We start from the raw sequence: 25,590 nt of genomic DNA, 5'->3' as shown, positions 1-25,590 counted from the left end.
CTAACTTAAGTCTTATGTACCCAAAAGATGGACTGCTGAGCTACAAACCTGTCCAGATTGTGGTGTGTGTGTGAATGAGAGAGCGGAGAGGAGGAGGAAGAGGAGGGAGACTCAATCAGATGCTAAGGATTTAACTCAAGACCTCATGCTTGAGAGCCCACAGCTTTATCCATTGTGCCACTTCCAGGGCCGTTAATTGTGTTTTGTTGTTGTTGTTTGTTTGTTTTGGTCATCACCAGGTGATATTTTTTTCCAAATCGAAATAAAGATAAAGAAGCATAGAGAATGAAAGAGAGATCAGTGGAGGCCAGGCTTGAGTCTGTGTCACACATGGCAAAGTAGTGCATTCAGCAAGTGAGCTATTTGCTGGCCCTTGGTTTTGCTTTTGTTGGAGACAGACCAAAAAGGAGAGTCAGTAAAGCACTGCTCCACCATCTGTGGAGTCCCATTAGTGCCCTGACTTTGGTGCTCTTGTATAGTACTGGGATCCAGCCTAGTACTCCACACCTGGTAAGGCATGTGCTTGACCTACTAATCCTTTCCCCTGGCCCCTTATGATGTGGTTTTGTTTTCAGACTTGTTATTAGGATGTCTTTCCTTTTTGCTGTCGGGGTGTACAAGTATGTAGACTTCCTGATTTAGAAATTTTGAATTAATTCTAGCTAAAATGTCTTTCTGAACCCACTTATTGAACTGTGAAATTATATTTCATTTCCAACTGTCATTATTTGTAGGATTAAAAAAAAGAAGAATGTCCAAGTCTGGGAGGTGGCACAAGACTTGCTAGCAAGCATGGGTCCCCAGTTCTGTTCCTGGTACTGCATTTGCTAGAGTAACGCTCTGGATCTCTTTCATTTGTAAAAAATAATAATATGTGTTGGGCGGTAGCACAACGGATAAGCGCACATGGCACAAAGCGCAAGGACCAGCATTAAGGATCCGGGTTCAAGCCCCCAGATCCCCACCTGCAGGGGAGTCGCTTCACTGGTGTTGAAGCAGGTCTGCAGGTGTCTGTCTTTCTCTCCCCGTCTTCCCCTCCTCTCTCCATTTCTCTCTGTCCTATCCAACAATGATGAAGTCAATAACAACAATAGTAACTACAATAATAATAAAACAACAACAACAAGGGTGGTCTGGGAGGTGGCACAGTGATAAAGCTTTGGACTCTCAAGCGGGAGGGTCCAGAGTTCGATCCCCGACAGCACATGTGCCACAGTGATGTCTGGTTCTTTCTCCTCTTATCTTTCTCATTAATAAATAAATAAAATCTTTTTTTTTTAAAAAGGGCAACAAAAGGGAATAAATAAATAAAATAGTTTAAAATAATAATATATTTTTTAAAGTATTAGTGTCCAGGTTGATGCAGTTTGTAAAATCTGCTTTCATTGAGAACTTGACAGGTCTGTGAAGTAAAGTGCTTACATTCATTTTGACTTAGTAAAAAGCTCTATGTTTTCAATGCTTGTTATTACCTTGTGGTATGGATGACTTCTAAGTCTGATCCAGGTTCTTTTGGCATTTTGCATATCTTAAAAGTCAGTTTTCTGTTAGGCAGCATTATCCATTCTTTATGAAAAGGTGACTTGGTATATGAACTGGTTTGACTATCAGGACGTCGTCTGTAACTAATTTTTCATAGTTGCTCTTTTTATTATTTATTTATTTTCCCTTTTTTTTGCCCTTGTTGTCTTATTGTTGTTGTAGTTATTGTTGTTATTGATGTCGTCGTTGTTGGATAGGACAGAGAGAAATTGATAGATACGGAGAAGACGGGGTGGGGGGGCGGGGGGGAGGGTGAAAGACAGACACCTGCAAACCTGCTTCACCGCCTGTGAAGCGACTCTCCTGCAGGAGGGGAGCCGGGGGCTGGAACCGGATCCTTGGGCGGGTCCTTGCGCTTTGCGCCATATGCGCTTAACCCGCTGCGCTACTGCCGACTCCCCATAGTTGCTCTTTTAAGAAGTATGTGTTGACATTTTCCCCTTAATATTTTGCTAATTGATTTTTCACCAGAATTACGTGTATTTTTTTAAATAACTTTTTTTTTTTTTTAGATTTTAAAAAATTTATTAATGAGAAACAGAGACAAAGTCAGACATCACTCTGATACATGTGTTGCTGGGGATTGAACTCAGGACCTCATGCTTAAGAGTCCAATGCTTTATCCACTGTGCCACCTCCTGGACCACAGAATTAAATGTATTTTCTGTTATTAGTTATAGTAATGTCCAAAGGTGCTCCATATGCCGTACATAATAGAATCTTTTCGGGGGCTGGGGAGACAGCATAATGATTGTGCAAAGATGTTCATGCCTGAGTCTTAGAGGTGGCAGGTTCAATCCCCAGTACCTCTATAAGGCAGAGCTGAGCAATGCTCTAGTCCCTTGTCGCTTTCACTAAGATGAATAAAATATTTTTTAAAAGGGATTTCGTTTTTATTTAACTTTATAAATAAATGAGTGACAATGTTTCACATGAGACAGAAACAGAAACAAGCCAGAGCCCCACTCTGCTACTCAAGCCAGGAACAGCAGGTGTAGAGATCTGATGCTCTACCGGTTGGTCTATTTCCCCAGCACTATGACAGAAGCTCTAGATACTTGATGTGTGACTGAAGAGTTTGTTGGATTTCTCTGCTTCGTGATCTTACATGTTTGGCTTTAATAGGACCATGTTTCAGGTTTTTTTTTTTCTTTTACTTTTTAAAAAATATTCCCTTTTTTGCCCTTGTTTTATTGTTGTAGTTATTGTTGTTCTTACTGATGTTGTCGTTGTTGGATAGGACAGAGAGAAATGGAGAGAGGAGGGGAAGACAGAGGGGGAGAGAAAGATAAACACCTGCAGACCTGCTTCACCACCTGTGAAGCGACTCCCCTGCAGGTGGGGGCATGTTTCAGTTTTTATTTGGTTTAGGTGTCAGTAAAACCACTAACCTACTTCATTATAAGAAATTATTGTAATTTTATTTATGTATTTTAAAAGACTGATTTTTAAAAAATATTTATTCCCTTTTGTTGCCCTTGTTTTATTGTCGTTGTTATTGATGTTGTTGGACAGAGAATAATGGAGAGAGGAGGGGAAGACGGAGAAAGACACCTCTAGACCTGCTTCACCGCCTGTGAAGCGACTCCCCTGCAAGGCAATCAAGGGCTAGAACCGGATCCTTAAGCTGGTTCTTGTTCTTTGTGCCACGTGCGCTTAACCTGCTCAGCTACCGCCGGACTCCCAAGACTGAATTATTTTAATGAGTGAGACCAGAGCATTGCTTAGCTTGATATACAGTACTGCCAGGGAGTGAACCTGGGACCTCTGGGTCATGGGACTTTTCTCCCTGGCCCTGTATTTTAATGATTTTTTTTTTTTTAAAGAAAAGAAGAAAAAAGTTATCTTGAGATAGACCAGACCACTGGTTAGCTCTGATTTATGGTGGTGCTGGGCATGGAACCAGGGATCTTAGAGCCTTTGCAATGAAAATCTAGTCCTCTGTCACTCTTGCTTGAGCTGTGGTTTGGGGGATAGAGCCTGTGATTTTGGAGTCTCAGACATTATATTCTTATTCCTTAGGATAATCTTGCATTTTAAATTTACTATGTGTTTTTTTTTTTTTTTTTTAAGATTTTATTTATTTATTAGTGAGAAAGTTAGGAGGAGAGAAAGAACCAGACATCACTCTGGTACATGTGCTGCCAGGGATTGAACTCAGGACCTCATACTTGCGAGTCCAATGCTTTATCCACTGCGCCATCTCCTGACCACTAAGTGGTGTTTTTTTAAGTTTTTTTTTTAAGGTTTGTTTCACTTATTGCATGAGAAAGTAAGTATGCAAGCTTTTTTTTTTTTTAAACAGGGGGTTGGGGGGCGTTGAACCAGAGCCACCAGTCTGGTAGGTACATGTGGCATGGGAGGGTCAAACTTGGAACTTTATTTATTTATCGTTAAAGAATTTATTTATTTATTCATGAGAAAGGAGAGAAAGAACCAGCCATCACTCTGGTACATGTGCTGCTGGGGATTGAACTCGGGACCGCATGCTTGAGAGGCTAGTGCCTTAGCCCCTGCGCCACCTCCCGGACCACCAGACTTGGAACTTTAGACATGCAAATCCTACTTCTGTTAAGTGATTTCCTTGGCTGCTATTGGTAGTATTATAAATACTCACGAAAACTGCTGTGTGTGTGTCCTTTTAGTGCCTGACAAATCTTTGTTTTTAAAGAATTTATTTATTTATTTATTCATGAGAAAGAGCCAGCCATCACTCTGGTACATGTGCTGCCCGGGATCAAACTCGGGACCTCATGGTTGAGAATCCAGTGCTTTATCCACTGCACCACCTCCCGGACCACCTGACAAATCTTTTTTTTAAACAATACTTTATTGGCAGTTGGCGGTAACGCAGAGAGGGCTAAGCGCGTGTGACGCGAAGCGCAACAACCGGTTAAGGATCCCGGTTCGAGCCCTCAGCTCCCCACCTACAGGGGCGTCGCCTCACAGGCAGTGAAGCAGATCTGCAGGTGTCTATCTTTCTTGCCCCATCTCTGTCTTCCCCTCCTCTCTCCATTTCTCTTCAACGACAGCAGCAACAACAATAATAATCACAACAATGATAAAACAAGAGTGGAAACAAAAGGGGAAAAAGTGGTCTCCAGGAGCAGTGGATTCCTGGTGCAGGCACTGAGCCCCAGCCATAACCCTGGAGGCAAAAAAACCCAAAAACTTTATTGATTGATTAATGGACAGAGACAAAGAAATCAAGAGTGAAGGGGGAGAGAGTGCAACAGATACACAGACCATAGACATACTTGCAGCACTGCTTCCATCACTCATGAAGCTTTCCCCCCTGCATGTGGGAACTTGGGACTTGCTCACTGAACTTAACAAGGTGCACCACCTCCTGGCCCCATCCCAACAAGTAATCTTGAGCACTTTGCTTAGCTTGAGTGGTAACTTAAAATGATCACCAGCTGTGACCCAGAGGTGGTGTAGTGACTGGAGTGCTGGACTTGAAAGCCATGAGATCTAGAGTTCAGTCCCCTGCAGCACATGTGCCAGAGTGATGCCCTAGCTATTTTTTTCTTTCTGTCTCTGTCTCTCCCTCGATCTCTCTCCTTCCACCCATGATTACGAAACAAAAAGAATATTTAACTGTGTAATCAGAAAATCTGATCAGGTAGTGTCTATTTGTTTTATACCAGAGCACTACTCATCTCTGGTTTTATGGTAGCGTGGGGGTTTGAACCTGGGACTTTGGAGCTTTAGGCATGACAGTCTCTTTGCATAACCATTATGCTATGTACCTACATCAGATCATGTCTAACATCTCTTCAAAATTCTTTTTTGATATAGACAGGGAGGGAGAGAAAAGAGATCACAGCACCAAAGCTTCCTTCATTGTTTTGGAGTCTGGGTCTTGCATGTGCCAAGGCAGTAGGCTATCCAAGTGGGTTGTTTCACCTACCTTTTTTTTGTTGTTGTTGTTCCTTTTTTCCTTCCTTCCTTCCTTCCTTCCTTCCTTCCTTCCTTCCTTCCTTCTTTTTCTTTATTTTTAAATTTTATTGTGACCCAGGAGATGGTGTAGTAGATAAGGTGTTGGATTCACAGCCAAGTTCAGTCCGTAGCATCACATACCAGACTGATGCTCTGGTGCTCTCTCTCTCTCTCTCTCTCTCTCTCCTCTCTATTCATTCATTTGTGTATATTTTTATTTTACCAGAGCACTGCTCAGCTCTGGTTTATGGTAGTACGGGAGATTGAACCTGGGACTCAGGCATGCAAGTCTTTTTGCATAACCGTTATGCTATCTACCCCTGCCCTCTATTCATTTATTTATTCCCTATTTCTTATATACTTTTTTATTTTAGTGGGGGAGGCCGGAGAGAGACCAGAGCACTGTCTAGCTGTTTTGGTGATTCTGGGGCTTGAACCTAGAATCTCAGAACCTCTGACCTGCATAACCATTAAGCTGTCTCCCCAGCCTTGTGATTCTCTTGCTTCTCATTAATACATATTTAAGAAAAATACTGTATTTATTGAGAACTGTAACATATGAGAGAGAGAATATTCATTTAACATTTTATTTGGAGGGAGAGAGAGAGCGAGAACAACAGAGCATCACTCTGGCCCGTGCAGTGTCTGGGATCAAACTCCGGACCTCATGCTCGAGAGCACCATCCTCACATATTATAATCTTTTTTTTTTTTTTTTTTGAGATTTCTTTGTTACTTTTTTTTTTTTTTTGAGATTTATCTATCTATTTATGAGGAGGAGGGGACCAGATCATCATCTCAGAACCTCATGCTTGGGGGCTAACCTTTTATCTACTGTACTACCTCCCAGGCTGCATCATTTAAATTTTTTTAGAGCCTCAGGCATAAAAGTCTTTTTGCATAAGTCTTTTTTTAAAAATATTTATTTTTTCCCTTTTGTTACCCTTGTTGTTTTATTGTTGTAGTTATTATTTATTGTTGTTATTGATGTCGTCGTTGTTGGATAGGACAGAGAGAAATGGAGAGAGGAGGGGAAGACAGAGAGGGGGAGAGAAAGAGAGACACCAGCAGACCTGCTTCACCGCCTGTGAAGCGACTCCCCTGCAGGTGGGGAGCCGGGGGCTCGAACCGGGATCCTTATGCCGGTCCTTGCCCTTTGCACCACCTGTGCTTAACCTGCTGCGCTACAACCCGACTTCCTTGTTATCGCTCCAACCCTTGTGATCTTTTAAATACTTTTTTTTTTTTTTTTTACTCTATTGGGGAAATACTTATTTATAAGACAGTTTTCACATGAGTACAGTTCTTCCCGTTACATGTGTTTGCACACCATTCGCTCTGCGGAGTGAGCCTCACACCACCATTGTGCATCAGATCCGCAGTGCTCTCAACAGCTGCCTCTCACCTTCCCAGAGTCTTTGACTTGACTGTCATAGACCACCCAGTCCACGTTTCACCTTCAGTTTTCCCTTTCTTTCCTTTTTCTTAACTTCCACCTGTAAGTGAGGTCATCAGAATTCATCCTTCTCCTGGCTTACTCCACAAGCTGAGTTCAAGTTCCATCAAAGATAAGACACAGGACAAGACTTGAAGACTTCATGCTTTCTGGCAGCTGAGCAGTTATTGCCATTGTGCATATGTGCTGCAATGCTGCTTTAAGCACAGGTGTGCATAGATCTCTTCAGATAGGTGGTTTAAAAAAATTTTTTTTAATTTATTTATCCCCTTTTGTTGTCCTTGTTTTGTTGTAGTTATTATTGATGTCGTTGTTGTTGGATACGGCAGAGAGAAATGGAGAGAGGAGGGTAAGACAGGGGGAGAAAAAGATAGACACCTGCAGACCTGCTTCACTGCCTGTGTAGCAGCTCCCTTGCAGGTGGGGATCCCGGGGCTCGAACTGGGATCCTTATGCCGGTCCTTGCGCTTTGCGCCACGTGCACTTATTAGCCTGTTGTGCTACCGCCCGACTCCCAGATAGGTGTTTTGTTCTCTTTGGAGAAAGCCCTAGGGTAGGAACTGATAGATCATATTCTAGGTCTGTTTCTTTATCTTATTTTAATGAGGTAGATACAGAGAAAATGATAGATGGATAGAGGATGGGGATGAGTGTGTGCACACACCCACACATATCCAAGCACTGCCTTCTAGCTCTGGCTTATAGTGATGATGGGGACTGAACCTAGGACCTCAGACTCACAGGCATGAAAGTCTTTTGCTTACCCATTATGATCTCTCCCTAGCTGGTAGGCCCACTTCTGTTGCTCTTAGGAATCTTCAAACTGTTTCCACAGGGGTTGAGCCAATTTACATTGCTATTGGCTGTGTAGAAGTGTTCCTCTTATTTCTTTCTTAGTCTTTTCTTTTTAATAACTTTAGGAATTTAATTGCTTTTTTTTCAGTGTTTTTATTATTGAATAGAAAAAGAGAAATTGAGAAGGGAGGGGGAGATAGGGAATGAGACAGACACCTGCATCACCACTCTTAAAGCTTTTCCGCTGCAGGTGGGGACCAGGGGCTTGAACCCAGGTCCTTGCACACTGCAATGTATGTGTTTAACCAGGTGCTCCACTGCCTGGCTTTTCTTTTTAAGGCTTATCTTTTTTTTTTTTTTTTTTTTTTCTTTTTTCCTAGTGATTTAATAATGATCAACAAGATTGTGGGCTAAGAGGGGTTTCCACCACCAGAGAGTTCTGTATCTCAGCCCTTCCATTGGAAGGTTCCCAATTTATCCCTCTGGGAGTATGGACCAAAGATCTTTACAGGGTGTAGAAGGTGGGAGATCTGGCTTCTGTAATTGCTTCTCTACTGGATGTGGGCATTGACAGATTGACTCATACTTCCAGCCTCTTTCTTTCTCTCTCTTTCTGTCCTTTCTTTTTGCCTTCAGAGTTATTGCTGGGCCTCTGTGCCTGCACTATGAATCCACTGCTCCTAGAGGTCATTTTTCCCATTTTTGTTGCCCTTGTTACTGTTGTTATTGCTATTGGATAGGACAGAGAGAAATTGAGAGAGTAGAGGAAGATAGAGGGGGAGATGAAAGATAGACACCTGCAGACCTGCTTCACTGCTTGGGAGACAACCCCTCCTGCAGGTGGAGAGCCAGGGCCTCCAACCGGGATCATTTAGCTTGTCCTTGCACTTAACACCATGTGTGTGCTTAAACCCACTGCGCTGCACTATCCTGATTCTGCCCCCCCCCCCCTCCCTCTACCCTGTTTCTGTCTTTCCCTAGTGGGGCAGGGCTCTGAGGAGGCGGGGTTCCAGGACACATTGGTGAGGTTGTCTGCCCAGGGAAGTTAGGTTGGTGTCATGGAAACATCTGCAGCCTGGTGGCTGAAAAGCATTAAGATATAAAGTAGAACAAATTGTTTAATAATAAGGAACCTAAATGTAAGAATAGAGCAGATGAGACTTGGGGTCTCCATTTTGGAAGAAGCTAGGTAGTCTATTTTAGCTGTTTTCCATGGGGACCATGACTTTACTAATAAGACTTAACATTTTAATCAAAACTCTCACTTTTACTTTCTAGGAGGGAGAGAATTGCATCAGTTGACCCTTGGTGTTTTGTTTTTCTTTTCTCCTCTATTTAAAGGTAATCTTGTCTTTTAAAAGTTCACTACGCATGCAAACTTAGTATAATTTTCTGTTTGATGTAGCATTCTATATTTTGTTGGTAAAAATATAAAGTTTAGGGGCAGGGTGGTGGTACACCTGGTTGAGCACACATGTTAAAATGTGCAAGGATCCGAATGTTTGAACCTGGGTCTTTGCACATGGTAACGTGTGCTCAACCTGGTGCGTGGTCAATTCCTATTCCACTCCTCCCCTCGGTCCCCACTACACCCCACCCAGTTTCCCTCTCTCAATTTCTGTCCCATCATGAAAAAAAGGAAGGGAGGGAGGGAGGAGGAAAAGACATGAAGAACGAAATGGTCACTGGGAGTGGTGGATTTATTGTACAGGTAGCCAAGTACCAGCGATAACCCTCATTAAAAAAAGCAGGTGGGGTTGGGCTGTAGCTCAGCGGGTTAAGTGCACATGGTGCAAAACTCAAGGACTGGGTAGTGATCCCAGTTTGAGCCCCTGGCTCCCCACCTGCAGGGGGGGTCGCTTCACAAGCAGTGAAGCAGGTATCTTTCTCTCACCTTCTCTGTCTTCCCCATCTCTCTCCTTTTCTCTTTGTCCTATCCAACAACAACGACAGCAATGACAACAATAATAATAACCACAATAATGATAAAAACAAGGGCATCGAAAAGGAAAATAAATAAAATATTTTTTAAAAACCTACTACTTTAGTCCATTTTTCTGAAACTATTTTCTTACAGATTAAAGTATTGGAGCCATGGGAATAAAAGTTCAACGTCCTCGATGTTTTTTCGACATTGCCATTAATAACCAACCTGGTAAGAAAAGTAATGTTCCCATTTAACATGGTAGATAAGTATTTGATATTAAATTACTAAAGAGTTTAAACCATGTTTTTCAGCTGGAAGAGTTGTCTTTGAATTATTTTCTGATGTGTGCCCCAAAACATGCGAGAACTTCCGATGTCTCTGTACAGGTTTGTTGACATTTGTAGTTACCGTGATCTTTCTGTTTGACTGTGGGTTATATAGATTTTTTATTTCTTTTTCTTTTCTTTCTTTTTTTTAACCAGAGCACTGTTCAGCTCTGGCTTATGGCGGTGCGGGGGACTGAACTTGAGACTTTGGAGCCTCAAGCATGAGAGAGTGTTTGCATAACCATTATGCTATCTACCCTCTGCTAGATTTTTGATTTCTGACATTGTTTCCTCATGTGTGTTATTTCCTTCTACAGATTGTGCAGCATTGACTAGGATGCAAAAATAGCTTAGAAATATTTGTTGGGAGTCAGGCGGTAGCGCAGTGGGTTAAGCACATGTGGCGCACAGCGCAAGGACCAGCGGAAGGATCCCGGTTCGAGCCCCCGGCTCCCCACCTACAGGGGAGTCGCTTCACAAGCAGTGAAGCTCATCTGCAGGTGTCTTTCTCTCCCCCTCTCTGTCTTTCCCTCCCCTCTCCATTTCTCTCTGTCCTATTCAACAACAATGACATCAATAATAACTACAACAACAAAACAACAAGGGCAACAAAAGAAAATAAATAAATATAAAAAAAGAAATATTTGTCATAGATTTTATCTGAAGTTGACCATTATACTCTCCAGAAAATGAGTGACTTTTTTCAATAAAATTTTTTTACCTTCTACTAAGACAGAAAATTTGACATTTTAGAAAAGTTTGTATAGTTCAGTAGAGGCATATTTGACAACTTTCATTTTGCTAATTAAGCTAGAATATGAATTTGATTGATTTGGGTTTTTTTGTTTTATTTTTTAAATGGAGCACTGCACAGCTCTTAGACTTGGGCATAAAAGTTGTTTGCTTAATCATTGTGCTATCTTCTTCTGTCCTTTATTTCTTTTCTACTAAATGCCTACTTTTTTTTTTTTTAACAGGTGAAAAAGGGACAGGGAAATCAACTCAAAAGCCTTTACATTATAAAAGTTGTCTCTTTCACAGAGTTGTCAAAGATTTTATGGTTCAAGGTGGTGACTTTAGTGAAGGTAAGACTTGGGATACCATGAAGTCAAATCAGGTTGCCATGTTGTTAAATATCATAAGTCCCCAAATGAGCTATTTCTCTGTATTTTCCCAGTTTTCTTCTCCTTTATTACTCTTTAGTCAGATGGTCAGAACTTTTCATAGAAAGAAGTAAACCAAATTCAAGCCCCAGTCTCCACTTGTGGGGAAGAAGCTTCACAAGTGGTATAGCAGTGCTGCAAGTGTTTTTCTCTCCCTTTCTATTTTCCCCCTTACCTCTCAATGTCTCTATTAAATAAGTAAAATTTATTTAAAGAGAGAGAGATAGGAACCAGTTAAATTATTTTCTAGAAGTTAAACATTTGATGTGAAGATTCCAGATTTGTGAAGCACACATTGAATGAAATGCAGGCTAAGCTGGAAACCGTAAAAAATAAACTTGATCATGCAGAGGAAAAGACCATGAGGAATAAAGGACAAAATGACCATAGTCTCTCCAATGCAAGAGGGAAGAGAAACAAGGTTTACACAGCCACATGGTAGTGCACTTGGTTCAGTGAACACATTACCAAGCACAAGGTCTCAGCACCAAGCCCTTGTCCCCACCTGAAGAGAGGAAACTTCACAAGAGGTACAAGTGAGTCGGGTGGTAGCACAGTGGGTTAAGCGCTTGTGGCTCAAAAGCGCAAGGACCAGTGTAAGGAACCCTGTTCGAGCCTCCCAGCTCCCCACCTGCAGAGGAGTCACTTCATAGGCGGTGAAGCAGGTCTGCAGGTGTCTCTCTTTCTCTCCCCCTCTCTGTCTTCCCCTCCTCTCTCCATTTCTCTCTGTCCTCCCAACAACAACAACAGCAATAACAACAGTAACTACAACAATAAAGGCAACAAAAGGGAATAAATAATTTTTTTTTTTAAAAAAGGTGCAACAGTGCTGCAGGTGTCTTTCCCTCTCTATTTCCCCTATAGCTCTCAGTTTCTGTCCTATCAAAAGAAAGCAGAGAAAAACTTAGAGAAAAGAGAGAGAGAAATAAAATTTTGGAAAAATGAAGTAACTATTACAAATAACATTCTCCTTAAGCAATGTAAATATAAGGGTAATGGGAATTTTAGAAGGAAAAGAGTGAGAAGAGACTAGGGACCTTATTCAAAGAAATAATAGTTAAGTTTTTCTAAATCTAGGGAACAACCAGAACATGGATGTTCAATTAGCTCAAGAATGCCCAAATCAGTAAGCTCAAAACAGTCCACACTGAGACCCATCATTGTAAAACTATCAAGTCAGGGACAAATTAAAAGAGACTAATGTTCCATAGAGAGGCATCACTACAGACAACCACCAGAGATCTCAGCAGAAATGACATTCAAAATTCTAAAATACAAGAACTGTCATCATTCAAATATGAGGGAGAAATAACATCTTTTCAGACAAAAGAACTAATGGAGGGGTTGGGAGATAGCTTAACCGTGGGGAGCACACCTTTGTCTTCACAAAGATGCAGGTTTGACTCCTGTGCTACTGTGTGGAAGCATCTGCACAGGAGAAGCTCCCCCAGTGGTGGAGTGGTGCTGTGGAATCTATCCTTCTGTCTCACCCTCGGTCAGAAAAAAAGAAGGAAAGGAAAGGAAAGGAGGGAGTCAGTCAGGATTCAGTGATAGGAACATGTAAGCATGCTGCTCCAGTAGTAACTCTGGTGGACAAAAAACACAAAAACAAAACAGTAGAGTTTGCTACTATCAGACCTGCCTTACAAGAATTATTTTGAGTTTTATAGGAAAAAAAAAAAACCAAAGGAACAAAATCCCAAGCACTGTAGTAAACACTGAAACATAATCAATGGTAATATAGGACTATAGTAGAACATAACGGGGGAGAAGGGTAGAAACAGTGAAATTCCAATGACAGTGAGTTGAGACTAGCTCAGAAAGACTGCCATACATAGAGCAAATTAGATGCAGCCCTCATGGTCACTGTAAAATAAAGACTGTAAAGAAAGAATAAATTGAGTAGCTCACCATAGAGAGCCACCAGCATGAAAAGACAAAGAAATGGGAAGCCAAGAAAATGTAGAAGAACGGAGAGAGGGGGAGAGAGTCAGTGAATAAACCATGGGCTCATGACTACTGAATGGACTGGAAAGCAAACAAACCCAGAATCCATCCATCTATAATGTGCAATAAGAAACTCAGATTTCATATGAAGATAAGCACAGGCTCAGAGTGAAAGGCTCTAGCAAGGTGTTCCAAGTCAACAATACAGAGAAAAGGCAAGAAGGGACTATGCTCATATAAAATAAAAGAGACCATAAATGGACACTCTGTAAATGACAAAAAGACCAATCCTAAAAGTTACATTCAGAATATATGCTGCCACATGTAGAAAATAAATGGTAGCTTCCTTTCTGTCCTACCAAATCAATAAAATTAAAAAAAATGAAATTTCAGGAGTCGTGCGGTAGCAGCGGGTTAAGCTCACATGGTGCAAAGGACAGGTGTAAGGACGGGTGTAAGGATCCCAGTTCCAGCCCCCTGCTCCCCACCTGCAGGGGAGTCGCTTCACAGGCGGTGAAGCAGGTCTGCAGGTGTCTCTCTTTCTCTCCCCCCTCTGTCTTCTCCTATCTCCATTTCTCTCTGTCCTGACAGCAACAACATCAATAACAATAATAACTACAACAATAAAACAAGTGCAACAAACGGGAAAATAATTGTTTAAAAAATGAACTTTCTCACAGGGATGAAAAAAAAAGGAAAGAAAATAAATGATAGTTGTGGCTTCTAAGGATACATTTATAGTCACAGTAATAGTGAGGGGTCTAACATTACCACTTACAATAAACCATCTAAAAGAAATAGAACAAATTGACCTTAGATGAAGTTGTAGATGAGATGAACTTAATAGATACAGAAAATTCTATCCCCCAGAAGAAATGAATGCATATTCTGTTAAAATGTTTATAGAACATTCTAAAGGATTGACCATTATTGGGACAGGAAATTCATCTACTAGAAATTAATATTGAAACCATAAAAATTTTTCAGTCGGTGATCCTGAATGGCGAACAAAGTCTTTGCAAGCCAGAGTCAACTGAACGTTAAAGTGAATGCATAAAACCAAGAGGGCTTATTCCAGGGATGCAGCATCGTTCAGTATCAATAATTTAGTTGACTCAGTCCACAATTTAAGTAACATGGAAGCAAGAAAATCACCCATTTTTCTCTCTAGATTCAGAGAAAGTTTTTGAACAAGAATCAGACTCCTTTTATGACTAAAGAAAATGAGCATTGAGGGAACATTCCTCAGCTTAGTAAAGGCAGTGTAGTCAACATTGTGTTCATTGGTGAGAAACTAGCTTTCACTGTTAGATCAGGAAGGAAGACCAGTCGCCTGTCTGTCTACTGTTGCTGTTAATGTTGATCATAGTAGTAAGATTTATAGCCATAGCACTTGGGCAAGAAAAGTAAAAAAAAGGGATCCACATTGGAAGAGAAGAAATAAATCATCACTAATTGTATGTTATGTAAATATACATAGAAAATCTAAAAGAATCCATCAGGAAGAAAAAAAAAAAAAGATTTGTCATGTCCCTTTAAGTACTCTTAATTTAGTCATTCCACACTTTTTTTCTTTTTTGTTCTGGTTTATGGTGGTGCAGGGGATTGATCCTGGGACTTTAGAGCCTCAGGCATGAGAGTCTGTTTGTATAACCACTATGCTATTCACCCTCCGCCCCAGAACACCTACTTTGTAAGAAGCAGTTAATGTTGGTATCTTCTAGTTCTAAGAATTTATATGAATGTATTTTATTTTATTTTAGGAAATGGACGTGGAGGGGAATCTATTTATGGAGGATTTTTTGAAGGTAAAAATGTTTGTTTTTAAAGTGTTTTTTTAATGTTTCTAATCAAAATCATCCAGTTGGCTTTTCTTTATCAAACTAATAGAATAATTAAACTTTATGGCAGCATCCAACCACCTTTAATGAATCTGGATGTTCCTTTTCTTTTGAAAAATATACTTTTTATAAAGGTAGAATTTTTGTTTTTGTGTCATATTAGTGCATATTATTTTGTGGACTCCTGATCTTTAATAAACTTAAGAATTGTACTAGGAATGGTCTAAGTGGTGGCGCACCTGGTTCAGCACACATGTTACAGTGTGTAAGGGCCCAGGTTCGAGCCCCCATCCCTACCTGAAGAAGGAAAGCTTTGCGAGTGGTGAAGCAGGGCTGCAGGTGTCTCTCTGTCTCTCTCCCTCTCTATCACCCCCTTCCCTCATGATGTCTGGCTGTCTCTATCAAATAAATAAAGATAATAAAAAATTTTTTTTTAATTCTTACCCAAAAAAGAATTGTATTAGGATAGGAAATTTCAGAGCGTGAACTTAATATTTAGTAAAGAAAATTCAGCTTTATTAGTAACAAATCTTTTCGATATTCTAAAATTGACTAACATTTTCATTAGGTTAAGATACTCTGGAATAAAAAAAAAACTTTATTGAGGAAATGTTGATTTATAAGATTCTTGTCACAGGAATACAGACCCACATCTCCCCAAGATCTGTGTCAACACTCCTCACACTCTCTCAAACTGTCACCCTCCTCTAGTATACAGCACTGGGATCCCAACCTACACTTTGTGTTTAATTAATGTAAAGATCACTGAGAGATCATAAATGTCTTTACGTAGGAATAATTTAGTATTTTTCATCTTTCATTTTTGAAATTTTGTAGAATCTCATTTGGCATTCTAGTTGCTGTGTTCCCATATTTGAACTCAAAATCTAAAAGCAACCTCCTTAAAATGATTTTGCGGCACAGATTCAGTGTCTCTGTCTTCAAAATAACTTAACGCACCTTCATATGCTCAAAAGAAATGATCTTCAGGAGTTCGTTTTTTATTTAAGCAATTAAAATTGTTGACTTTCAAAAATTATAAAGGAATATAAATGGAAAGAAGGAACTAGTAAATTTGGCTTTGTAGCAAGATAATCTAAAAAGGGGACTTCATGTGATCCAGGAGATGCACCATGGTTAAAGGGTGGACTGTCAGGCATGAAGTCCTGGGTTCCATCCTGGACAGCACATGTACCCGCACATGTAATGTCTGGTCATTTATCCTCCTGTCCCTCTCATTAATAAATAAAAATACTTTTTCAAAAAGAGGAGAATTTATTAGTATTTATTTTCTCTAATAACGTGACTTGTGTCTAAATTTTGTCACTAAAGAATAGGAAGCTTTGGGGGCCAAGTAGTGGTGCACCTTGTTAAGTGCACACATTACAATGCACAAGGACAAAGGTTCAAGACTCTGGTCCCCACCTGCAGGAGAAAAGCTTCACAAGTGGTGAAGCAAGGCTGCAGATTTCTTCCTATCACTTTCCCTCTCTGTCTTTGCCCTCCCATCTCAGTTTCTTTCTTGTCTCATTCCAATAATAAATAAATAAAAATTTAAAAAAACTAAAAAAAAAAGAATAGAAGATATGAACGCAAAGCTTAAAAAGGCATCAAGATGAAATTTCTTTGAAGGTTTTGTTTACAATATAAACTAAAACTTTGCTTCTCTATAGATGAGAGCTTTGCTGTTAAACACAACAAAGAATTTCTCTTGTCAATGGCCAATAGAGGGAAGGATACAAATGGTTCACAGTTCTTCATGTAAGTATTTATGATCTGATACTTAAAGTGTTCTTTCTTTTTTTTCTAACTTCCTTCAATGTGGTAGGAGTCAGGCCTGACCCTGGGTGACATACTAAGTGAGCTATTATCCCAACACCCTGTGATTAATTTTTAAAAGCTGACCTCGAGTTCTGCGACCAGTTGACCTGACTCAGTCCACTATTGTCTTTATTTTATTAGATAGGACAGAGAAATTGAGAGGAGAGGGGAAGGTAGAGAGGGAGAGAGAAAACCGCCTGCAGACCTGCTTTGCCACTTTTAAAGCATCCCCACGGCAGGTGGGGAATGGGGGCTCAAACCTGGGTCCGTGTGTGGGTTCTTGTGTGGGTCGTTGTACAAGTCCTTGCTCATGGTACTATGTGCGCTTAACTGGATATACCTCCACCACCACCCCATATTTTTATATTTTGTTTTGTCTTTATTGGGGGGATTAATAGTTTATAGTGGACAGTAAAATATAGTAGATGGTAAATGTGTAACATTTCTCCGTTTTCTACAAAACACTCTAATCCACCACTTAGATCCTCTTCCACCATCATGTTCCAGGACTCGAGCACTCCCCCATGCCCCAGAGTCCTTTACTTTGGTGAAATACACCAACTCCAGTCCAAGGTCTGCTTTGGCTTTCCTCCCTCAGTTTTTACTTTTCCACTTGTGTCTGTGAGTGAGATCATCCCATGTTCATCCTTCTCTTTCTGGATTATCTCACTTAATATGATTCCTTCGAGCTCCATCCAAGATGAGGTGAAGAAGGTGACTTCATCATTCCCCACTGCAGGGGAGTGCAGGTCTGCAGGTGTCTATCTTTCTCTCCCCCTCTGTCTTCCCCTCTTCTCTCCATTTCTTTCTGTCCTATCTAACAATGATGACATCAATAACAACAACAACAATAAAAAACAAGGGCAACAAAGGGGACAATAAAGAAATATAAAATAAAAAAAAGGTGAATTCACCATTTTTTAATAGCTGAGCAGTAACTTCCATTGTGTACCACAACTTACTCAGCCACTCATCTGTTGGACACCTGGGTTGCTTCCAGATCTTTTTGGATGGGTGTATTAGATTCCTTAGTGTTGGTATGCTTCTAAATTCTGCTTCTAAGACCCCTTCTGTTGCATTGTTTGACGTTGTAGTCTATTTACATAATCATTGTTTTCATTGATTTAATCCCCACTGGTTCGTGGGATATTTCCCTTCTCCCCACCCCCTATCCTACGTACTTCCTCTTCCTGACACTTCTGCCTCAGGAGACATAAAAGACAGGGCTTTCAAATGAAGAAAGATTAGAAGAGATTAGATTGTTGAACTGCATCCCCGCTTGTCAATAAAGATTGAACTGCGTTCCCAGCTCAGCCGTGAGCCCCTGGTCATCTCTCTCCCGCTCGTGAAGCTAGACCAGCAAATGACGACGCCCTGAACAAGGACTGACACCTTAGGATATATCCCCAGAGAAGAATTGTAGGGTCATAGTGTAGATCCACTTCTAGCCTTCTGAGAGTTCTCCAGACTGTTGTCCACAGTTGCTGGACTAATTTACATCCCACTAGCAGTGTAGTAGGGTTCCTTTGTCCACACAACCTACGTAGCATTTGTTGCTGACTTTTCTGATGTATGACATTCTCACAGGGATGAAGTGGTATCTCATTGTTGTCTTTATTTGCATTTCTCTGACAATGACTTGGAGCAATATTTACATATGTCTGTTGGCCTTTTGGATGTCTTTGGTGATTTTTTCTTTTTGCTGAGTTTGGTGAGTTCTTTTTTTTAAATCATTTTTATTTATTTATTTGATGCAGAGAAATAGAGAGGGGAGGGAGGTAGAGAAGGGAAGAGACAGAGAAACACCTGCAGCCCTGCTTCACCACTCGTGAAGCTTTCCCCTGCAGGTGGGGACCGGGGTCTTGAACCCAGGACCTTGCACACTGTAATGTGTGTGCTTAACCAGGTGAGCCACCGCCTGGCCCCTGGTGAGTTCTTTATACATGTTGTTTATTTGCCTCTTGTCTGATGTATGGCATGTGAAGATCTCTCATTCTATAAGGGGTCTCTTTGTTTGGTGGTGGTTTCTTTTGCTATGCAGAAGCTTTTCAATTTAATGTTGTCCCATTGGCTTATTTTTGTTTTAGTAAGTATTTATAGTTTCTGGTCTAACATCCAAGTCCTTGATCCATTTGGAATTTACTTTAGTCTCTGATGAAATAAAGTGCTTCATTTTCATTCTTCTGCACGTTTCAACCCAATTTTTCTAACACCATTTGTTGAAGAGACTTTCCCCCATTTAATAGTCTGGGCACTTTGGTTGAGGATTTGACGTACACAGATTTAGGGGGGAGATCTGGATTTTTATGTAAGCATTCAAGCTTTTCATTGTGGTCAGCTGGTTTAAAAATTTTAAGCTAGATGGTCAGGTGATAGTGCAGTGGATTAAGCAGACGTGGCACAAAGCGCAAGGACCGACAGAAGGTTCTGAGTTCAAGCCCCTGGGTCCCCACTTGCAGGGTTGCTTCACTGGTGGTGAAGCAGGTCTGTAGGTGTCCGTCTTTCTCTCCCCCTCTGTCTGCCCATCTCTCTCAATTTCTTTTTGTCCTACTCAACAACAACAGCGATGGCAATAATAAAATTACAACAAAGGTAACAAGGGCAACAAGATGGGGAAAATGGCCTCTAGGGGCAGTGGATTCGTAGTGTAGGAACCAAGCCCCAGCAATAACCCTGGAGGCAAAAAAAAAAAATTAAAATAGTAGGGCAGGGTTAGATAGCATAATGGTTATGCAGAGACTCTCGTGTCTGAGGTTCTGAAGTCCCAGGATCAATCCTTACACCACCATAAGCCAGAGCTGAGAAGTGCTCTGATAAAAATAAAATAAAATAAAACAGTATATAAACTTTTTCTGTTGGATTCCTACAAAATATGTGCATGAATCATCAGTGACTTAAGCTTTAACTATTTAAAATACTGATATTGAAAAGTACTAATGTTAGGCCTATGAAACTGATTGAATGGTTTCATATGAATGTCCCATATAAAACATACAGTTTTAAATACTCACTAAGAACCCGGTCAAGGGGGTTGGACAATGGCACCTCGTTAAGCTCACGCAGTGCAAATTGTAAGGACCTGCACAGGGTCCAGCCCCTATTTCCCCATCTGGGGGGGGGGGGCGGTTGCTTCACAAGAAGTGAAGCAAGTCTGCAGGTGTCTATCTTTCTCTCCCTTTCTCTGTCTTCCCCGTCCCTCACAATTTCTCTCTGTCCTATCCAATAAAATGGGAAAAAATGACCTCCAGAAGCAGTGGATTCCTAGTGTAGACACTGAGCCCCAGCAATAACCCTGGAGGCAGAAGTGGGGAAAAAAAAAAAAAAAAAAAAGAGCCCAGTCAGGAAGAGCAGAGGGTAATAGCAGTGCCAGAATGTCAACTAACTTTACATGTAAATTGTCGATGAGTATTTTATACTTTGACAGTCTTAAATATAAGTTGTATAGAAAACATTTTGCATTCTATTCTAGTCAAAGTCAGTGTGATAAGATTCTGTTATGGTATGATAACATGATTTTTACAATTTTGTTTCCAATACAGTTATTTCTTTTTCCTTTTTAGAGATGCTAACTTTATTTTTCTCTGACTTTGTTTTTATTCTTCTGTCTGAATTCCAAAAGAACAACGAAGCCAACTCCTCATTTAGATGGGTAAAGATTATTTTATTTGCTTTATGACTTACTTTAAATTCATGTAAGGATAAGAAACTTTTACTTAGTCATGTTTACTTGAATCTTTAGGCATCATGTTGTTTTTGGACAAGTGATTTCCGGTCAAGAAGTTGTGAGAGAGATAGAAAACCAGAAAACAGATGCAGCTAGCAAACCATTTGCTGAAGTGCGGATACTCAGTTGTGGAGAACTGATTCCCAAGTCTAAAGGTAAGAACAAAAATTTTTGTGTATATTAAACACACATATATGTTAAATAATTGGCATGAACTTCACATTAAATGAAATGAGAGTATGAAGTTACTGGGCTTTGCTTGTTTTCTTCATGCATGCCAGGGAGTGAACTCGGGGCCTTCACATATTCACAGTGAGCTTCTTCATCTTTTTTAAAGCAGGAGAGGATCAGAGAGAAAGTGAACTACACTACACAGCCACCTAGAGAACTCCCCTAATGCCATCCATGGGACTCCTTCCACAGTACCATAGCTTGAACCTAAGGTCTCATGCACTATAAGGGGCACACTCTAGTGAATGAGTAGTATCTCCTGGCCCTGGTTTTGTGCCTTTTAAATGTGTTTATCTGATTTTCAGCTTTGATCATTTACTAGAGAATTGGTTAACTTTTCATTTTTATTAATTTGTGATAAGTAATCCTTCTATTCCCACTTGGTTGCTATGAAAACTGTACTTGTAGGCAGGGGTAGATAGCATACTGATTATACAAACAGACTGTCATACCTGAGGCTCCGAAGTCCCAGGTTTAATCCCCTATGCCACCATAAGCTAGAGCTGACCAGTGCTCTGGTAAAAAACAAAACAAAACGAACAACAACAGAAAACTACACTTGTGTTTAAAAACTATACTTGTCTAAATAGCTTCCTGAATAAATACTTTTCTAGGGAAAGAAATAGGATGATAGTTGAAGACAATAACGAACTAAAATACTTGAGGGGATTAAATCATTTACTCTTTGTACACTGCATAGATTCAGAAGCACTTGTCATGTTTTAAAGGCTCTTCTTGGGAGCCGGGCAGTGAGGCAGTAGTTTAAGCGCACATGGTGCAAAATGCAAAGACTGGCATAAGGATCCCGGTTGGAGCCCCCCCCCCAACCCCGCTCCCCACCTGCAGGGGGGGTCGCTTCACAAGTAGTAAAGCAGGTCGGCAGGTATCTATCTTTCTCTCCCCCTCTCTGTCTTCCCCTCCTCTCTCCATTTCTCTCTGTCCTATCCAACAGTCACAGCAATAACAACAATGGTAATAACAACCACAACAATAAACAAGGGCAACAAAAGGGGAAAAAATAGCCTTTAGGAGCAGTGGATTCCTAGTGCAGGCACCGAGCCCCAGCGATAACCCTGGAGGCAAAAAAAAAAAAAAAAAAAGAAGCTCTTCTGCTCTTCTTGACACCAGAACACCATATTAACTTCAAACTAACAATAAAAGACAAGCTGTTATATGAAGTGGTAAGAATTTTGTTTTAAGTAAATATTTTATTTATTTTGTTATTTTGTTTTTGTCTTGTTGATCAGAGCACCCCAGCTCTGGCTATTGGTGGTGCCCAGGGACTGAACTTGGGATTTTAAGTCTTTATTGTATATGAAATATTTAACTGGTGCCACTGATAACAGATACTGGGTCCAGAATTGTAATGAGGTGAGATTAACTTCAAATTTATACAAAGCAATAAAATAATAAGCTGATTCTGATTTTGGTATCCTTAAAAGGAGTAATAGTAATATCAGTACTTTGCATGATTAGTAAATGTGAACATCAAATGTAATTTTTTTCTGATTCTTTTTCAAAAATATTTATTTTCCCTTTTGTTGCCCTTGTTTCTTTATTGTTATTGATGTCACCATTGTTGGTTAGGACAGAGAGAAATGCAGAGAGGAGGGGAAGACAGAGGTTGAGAGAAAGAGAGACACCTGTAGACCTGCTTCACTGTTTGAGAAGTGACTCCCCTGTAGGGGCTCGCTGGTCCTTGCACTTGGCGCCAGGTGCGCTTAACCCTCTGCGCTACTGCCCAACCGCCCTTTTTCTGATTCTTACAATAATCCCTGATATTATTCCCTTTGTTTTATAGATGAAGCTAATCAAGGAGATTAAGTTATTTATCACACCAAGGCATCTGATGCCTTTTGCTGGTTTTATTATATGTTGGAAATATATTAAAATTCAAATGTCTTTAATATTGAAGACATTTAAATGTTCCTTTTTAGAACTTCCCTAGTAGAAATTTTTATCTTAATTTTTAGTTATAACTTATTGTGTAATACTTTCAAATAAGCACATTTTTGCCTTATTTTAAGTAGAAAAGGCCTTTTTAAATGTTATATCTCTGCAGTATACTTTGATTCTGTTGATCTCTTTTCCTTCTGTCATATCAAATATATGCTTTCTAAACCACTGTAGGATTACTCTAGCTTATAATGAGACTGTTATATAAATTGGTGTTCATGAATCTGTCTGCACTTAATATATGCAAATAAGATAGCATACCAGCTTGAATGCACATACTACCATGCCATGCACAAGGGTCCCACTCACCACAATCAGGGGGCATATTTCAGAGCAATGAGGCAGGTGTGCAGATGTCTATCTTCCTTTCTGCCTTTTTATTTCCCTCTCTCCTTTCAATTTCTCTTTGTCCTATAAAATAAAATAGAAAGGAGAAAACTAACCTCTTGGAGTGGTGGATTTGCTGGCACAGAGCCCCAGTGATAATAACCCAAGTGGCAATTAAAAAATTGAAAAAAGATATGATGAATGTTTTCTTTGGTTCCAGAAAGAGTGAGTGGTTATTGAGTGTTTACACCCCCTTTTTTTTTTTTTTTTAAAGATTATTTTTAAAAGTGTTTAATTATCTTTATTTGTTGGATAGAAATAGTCAGAAATTGGGAGGGGAGGGCAAGATAGAGAAGGAGAGAGACAGAGATACCTACATCACTGCTTCACCACTTGTAAAGCTTTCCCCCTGCAAGTGGAGACTGAGGGGCTCGAACCTGGGTCTTTTTGCATTGTAACATGTGCGCTCAACCAGGTATACTACCACCTGGCACCTGCACCCTTTTTTTTAAAAAAAAAAAATGAAAATACAAAAGCAGTCTGTACTAACATTTCAAGTTTTAGGCCTCGAATCTATTTAGTTCTTCAGAGTGTTAGTATATTTGAAATATTTTGGTGTAAGGCACTGCTGTCACATTACGTAGGAAATCTTTTTAATCAGATAGATCATGAATGCAGCAGAGACTAGAGCCATACAGTGTAGTCCATACAGTGCTAGGGGTCAAATCCCGTGCATTGCCAGTCAGCCATATGCCTTCTTCATCTTTTATTTTCTGCTTGACATATGATTTATTTTTTTAAGATTTTGTTTGTTTATTTACTTATTAGAAAGATAAGAGAGAAAGAATCAGACATCACTCTGATACATGTGCTGCCAGGAATCAAACTCAGGACCTCATGCTTGTGAGTCTAATGCTTTATCCACCGTGCCACCTCCCAGACCGCAACAGATGATTTATTTTTCATATGTTTTGTAGTCTTTAATGTTTCTTAAAATATAATCTGTGCTTATACAAGTGAGATCTATTCTGAGCTTGTGAAAGTTAAGGATACTGTGTAACTTTTGTATACACAGAAAGATTGGGGTAATAAAGCTTACATTCCAAACCTTGAAAATGGTAATCAGAATGTCTAGTCAATTTAGCATAAAGATTGATTTGGTATTAGAGAGTTACAGTGTTTGAATATTTGCTGAATGAATGAGGAAGTGAATGAATGTCACTCTTTATACATATTATTACTTGTGTCTTTATAGTATGTTTTCACCTGAAGAGATACTCTTTTTGTGTTTGCCATTATAGCCAAGAAATTGTATTGAAATTTCCTGTTGTTTCTGACTGTGCGTTCTCAAACTCCTAAGTGTCTGCCCAAAGCCAGTCCCAACAGCACTGGAAGAAGCTTCAGTGCTGTGGTTTCTTTCCCTCTGTCTCTACCTCTCTGATTGATGAAGGCCTGGTAACAACCCCCAAAACTTTTTTGTTTTGAGTTATACTTCCTATGCCTAATCTGTTTTGGGTTACACTGTAGAAAGAAAAAAAGATTTTTTTAAAAAAGCATTTATTAATTAGAGAACCAGAGCATCTGATGTTGGGGATCTAACTTGTTACCTCATGCTTAAGCTCAGTGCTCTCTCCACTGTGCCACCAACTAGGTTGCAAAGAAGAGGTCTATATGTCTAAGATCACACAGTTACCCTGTCTTATAGATACCTGTTATCCTAAAATTACCATTCAGAACATTGGTCAGAATGGATTTTGTCATGCATCTATGACATAACTTTTTAGGTAGAGCTGTGTTTTATATTTAGTTTGTAAGTCTGATTGCCTCCTTACGAGACTTAAATTGAGACTAGTTGAAAAGTTTTGTGCAACACTGGTGTCCATCATCATATTTAAAACCTAGTTTGAGAGATTTACACCCCAGTTTAAAAAAGAAATAAATACAGAATCTTTTTTTTCTTTTCCTAACTTCCTGAAAGAAAACAAAGACTTCTGAAGAAATCTGACTGTCTGGGCCCACCTGTATATGGCCTTGGTGAGTCTGGGCAATCTTCTTGGGCCTTTCTCCTTTGTTGTTGTGAGATTGGAAATGATGGTGGCTTTTTGTTTTGTTTTGTTTTTGTGGCTATTTGAGTGTGGCTGAGAAGGTTCAGAATCAAGGAGACAAACCTTCCAGTTGACGGAGAGCTTGAATGTTGGATGTGAAGGCCAATAAAAACTGCATACTTTTAGAGGCTGTCAGGAGGCAAAGATAGAACACTTTGATTAAGGTGCTTCCTGGTTTCTCAGGAGTTGCCATGATCTTCACTCGTGTTAATCTTTTCAGAGTAGTTCCCAGCATTTGTTTATAGAAGTCTATCTTGGCCATGTAGAAGAGATTGGGGGGGGGGGTGTTTGTTGTTTTCCAAAAAAGTGTATGGAAATACAAATGGTAAAATAAGGCCATGTGATTAAGAGTTATGTGAGAAGAAATTTTGCTTATGTGTAGTAGGAAACATTTCCTGCTGTTACAGAAGGAAGAATTAACTGGTGGCCCAGAGGTAGTTCAGTGCATAAAGTAGTGAACTCTGAAGCATTAAGTCCCAGATTCAGTC

The 25,590-nt window shown here is 40.0% G+C and overlaps 1 protein-coding gene across 12 annotated transcripts in view; it reads left to right on the top strand.

Annotated features, from left to right (window-relative positions):
• Positions 1–25,590, top strand: part of PPIG (peptidylprolyl isomerase G) — a 48,434-nt gene that overhangs the window by 1,557 nt on the left and 21,287 nt on the right. For 4 of the 12 annotated variants that reach the window (XM_060177731.1, XM_060177732.1, XM_060177733.1 and 1 more), the window contains 8 exons: positions 9,013–9,075; positions 9,812–9,889; positions 9,973–10,047; positions 10,965–11,072; positions 14,861–14,905; positions 16,612–16,699; positions 20,379–20,408; positions 20,499–20,638. In XM_060177731.1, the coding sequence (XP_060033714.1) occupies positions 9,829–9,889; positions 9,973–10,047; positions 10,965–11,072; positions 14,861–14,905; positions 16,612–16,699; positions 20,379–20,408; positions 20,499–20,638 (547 nt within the window). In that variant the 5' untranslated portion in view covers positions 9,013–9,075; positions 9,812–9,828. Of the gene's footprint in view, positions 1–6,958; positions 7,149–9,012; positions 9,076–9,811; positions 9,890–9,972; positions 10,048–10,964; positions 11,073–14,860; positions 14,906–16,611; positions 16,700–20,378; positions 20,409–20,498; positions 20,639–25,590 lie in introns of those variants that run through there. The other 8 variants (XM_016195307.2, XM_016195309.2, XM_060177734.1 and 5 more) reach the window with 7 other exon arrangements.

This window comes from Erinaceus europaeus, chromosome 18 (assembly GCF_950295315.1).
Source record: "Erinaceus europaeus chromosome 18, mEriEur2.1, whole genome shotgun sequence".
Taxonomy (NCBI): Eukaryota; Metazoa; Chordata; class Mammalia; order Eulipotyphla; family Erinaceidae; genus Erinaceus; species Erinaceus europaeus.
The sequence above is the reverse complement of the archived record's forward strand: the minus strand, read 5'-3'. Positions and strand labels throughout refer to the sequence as shown.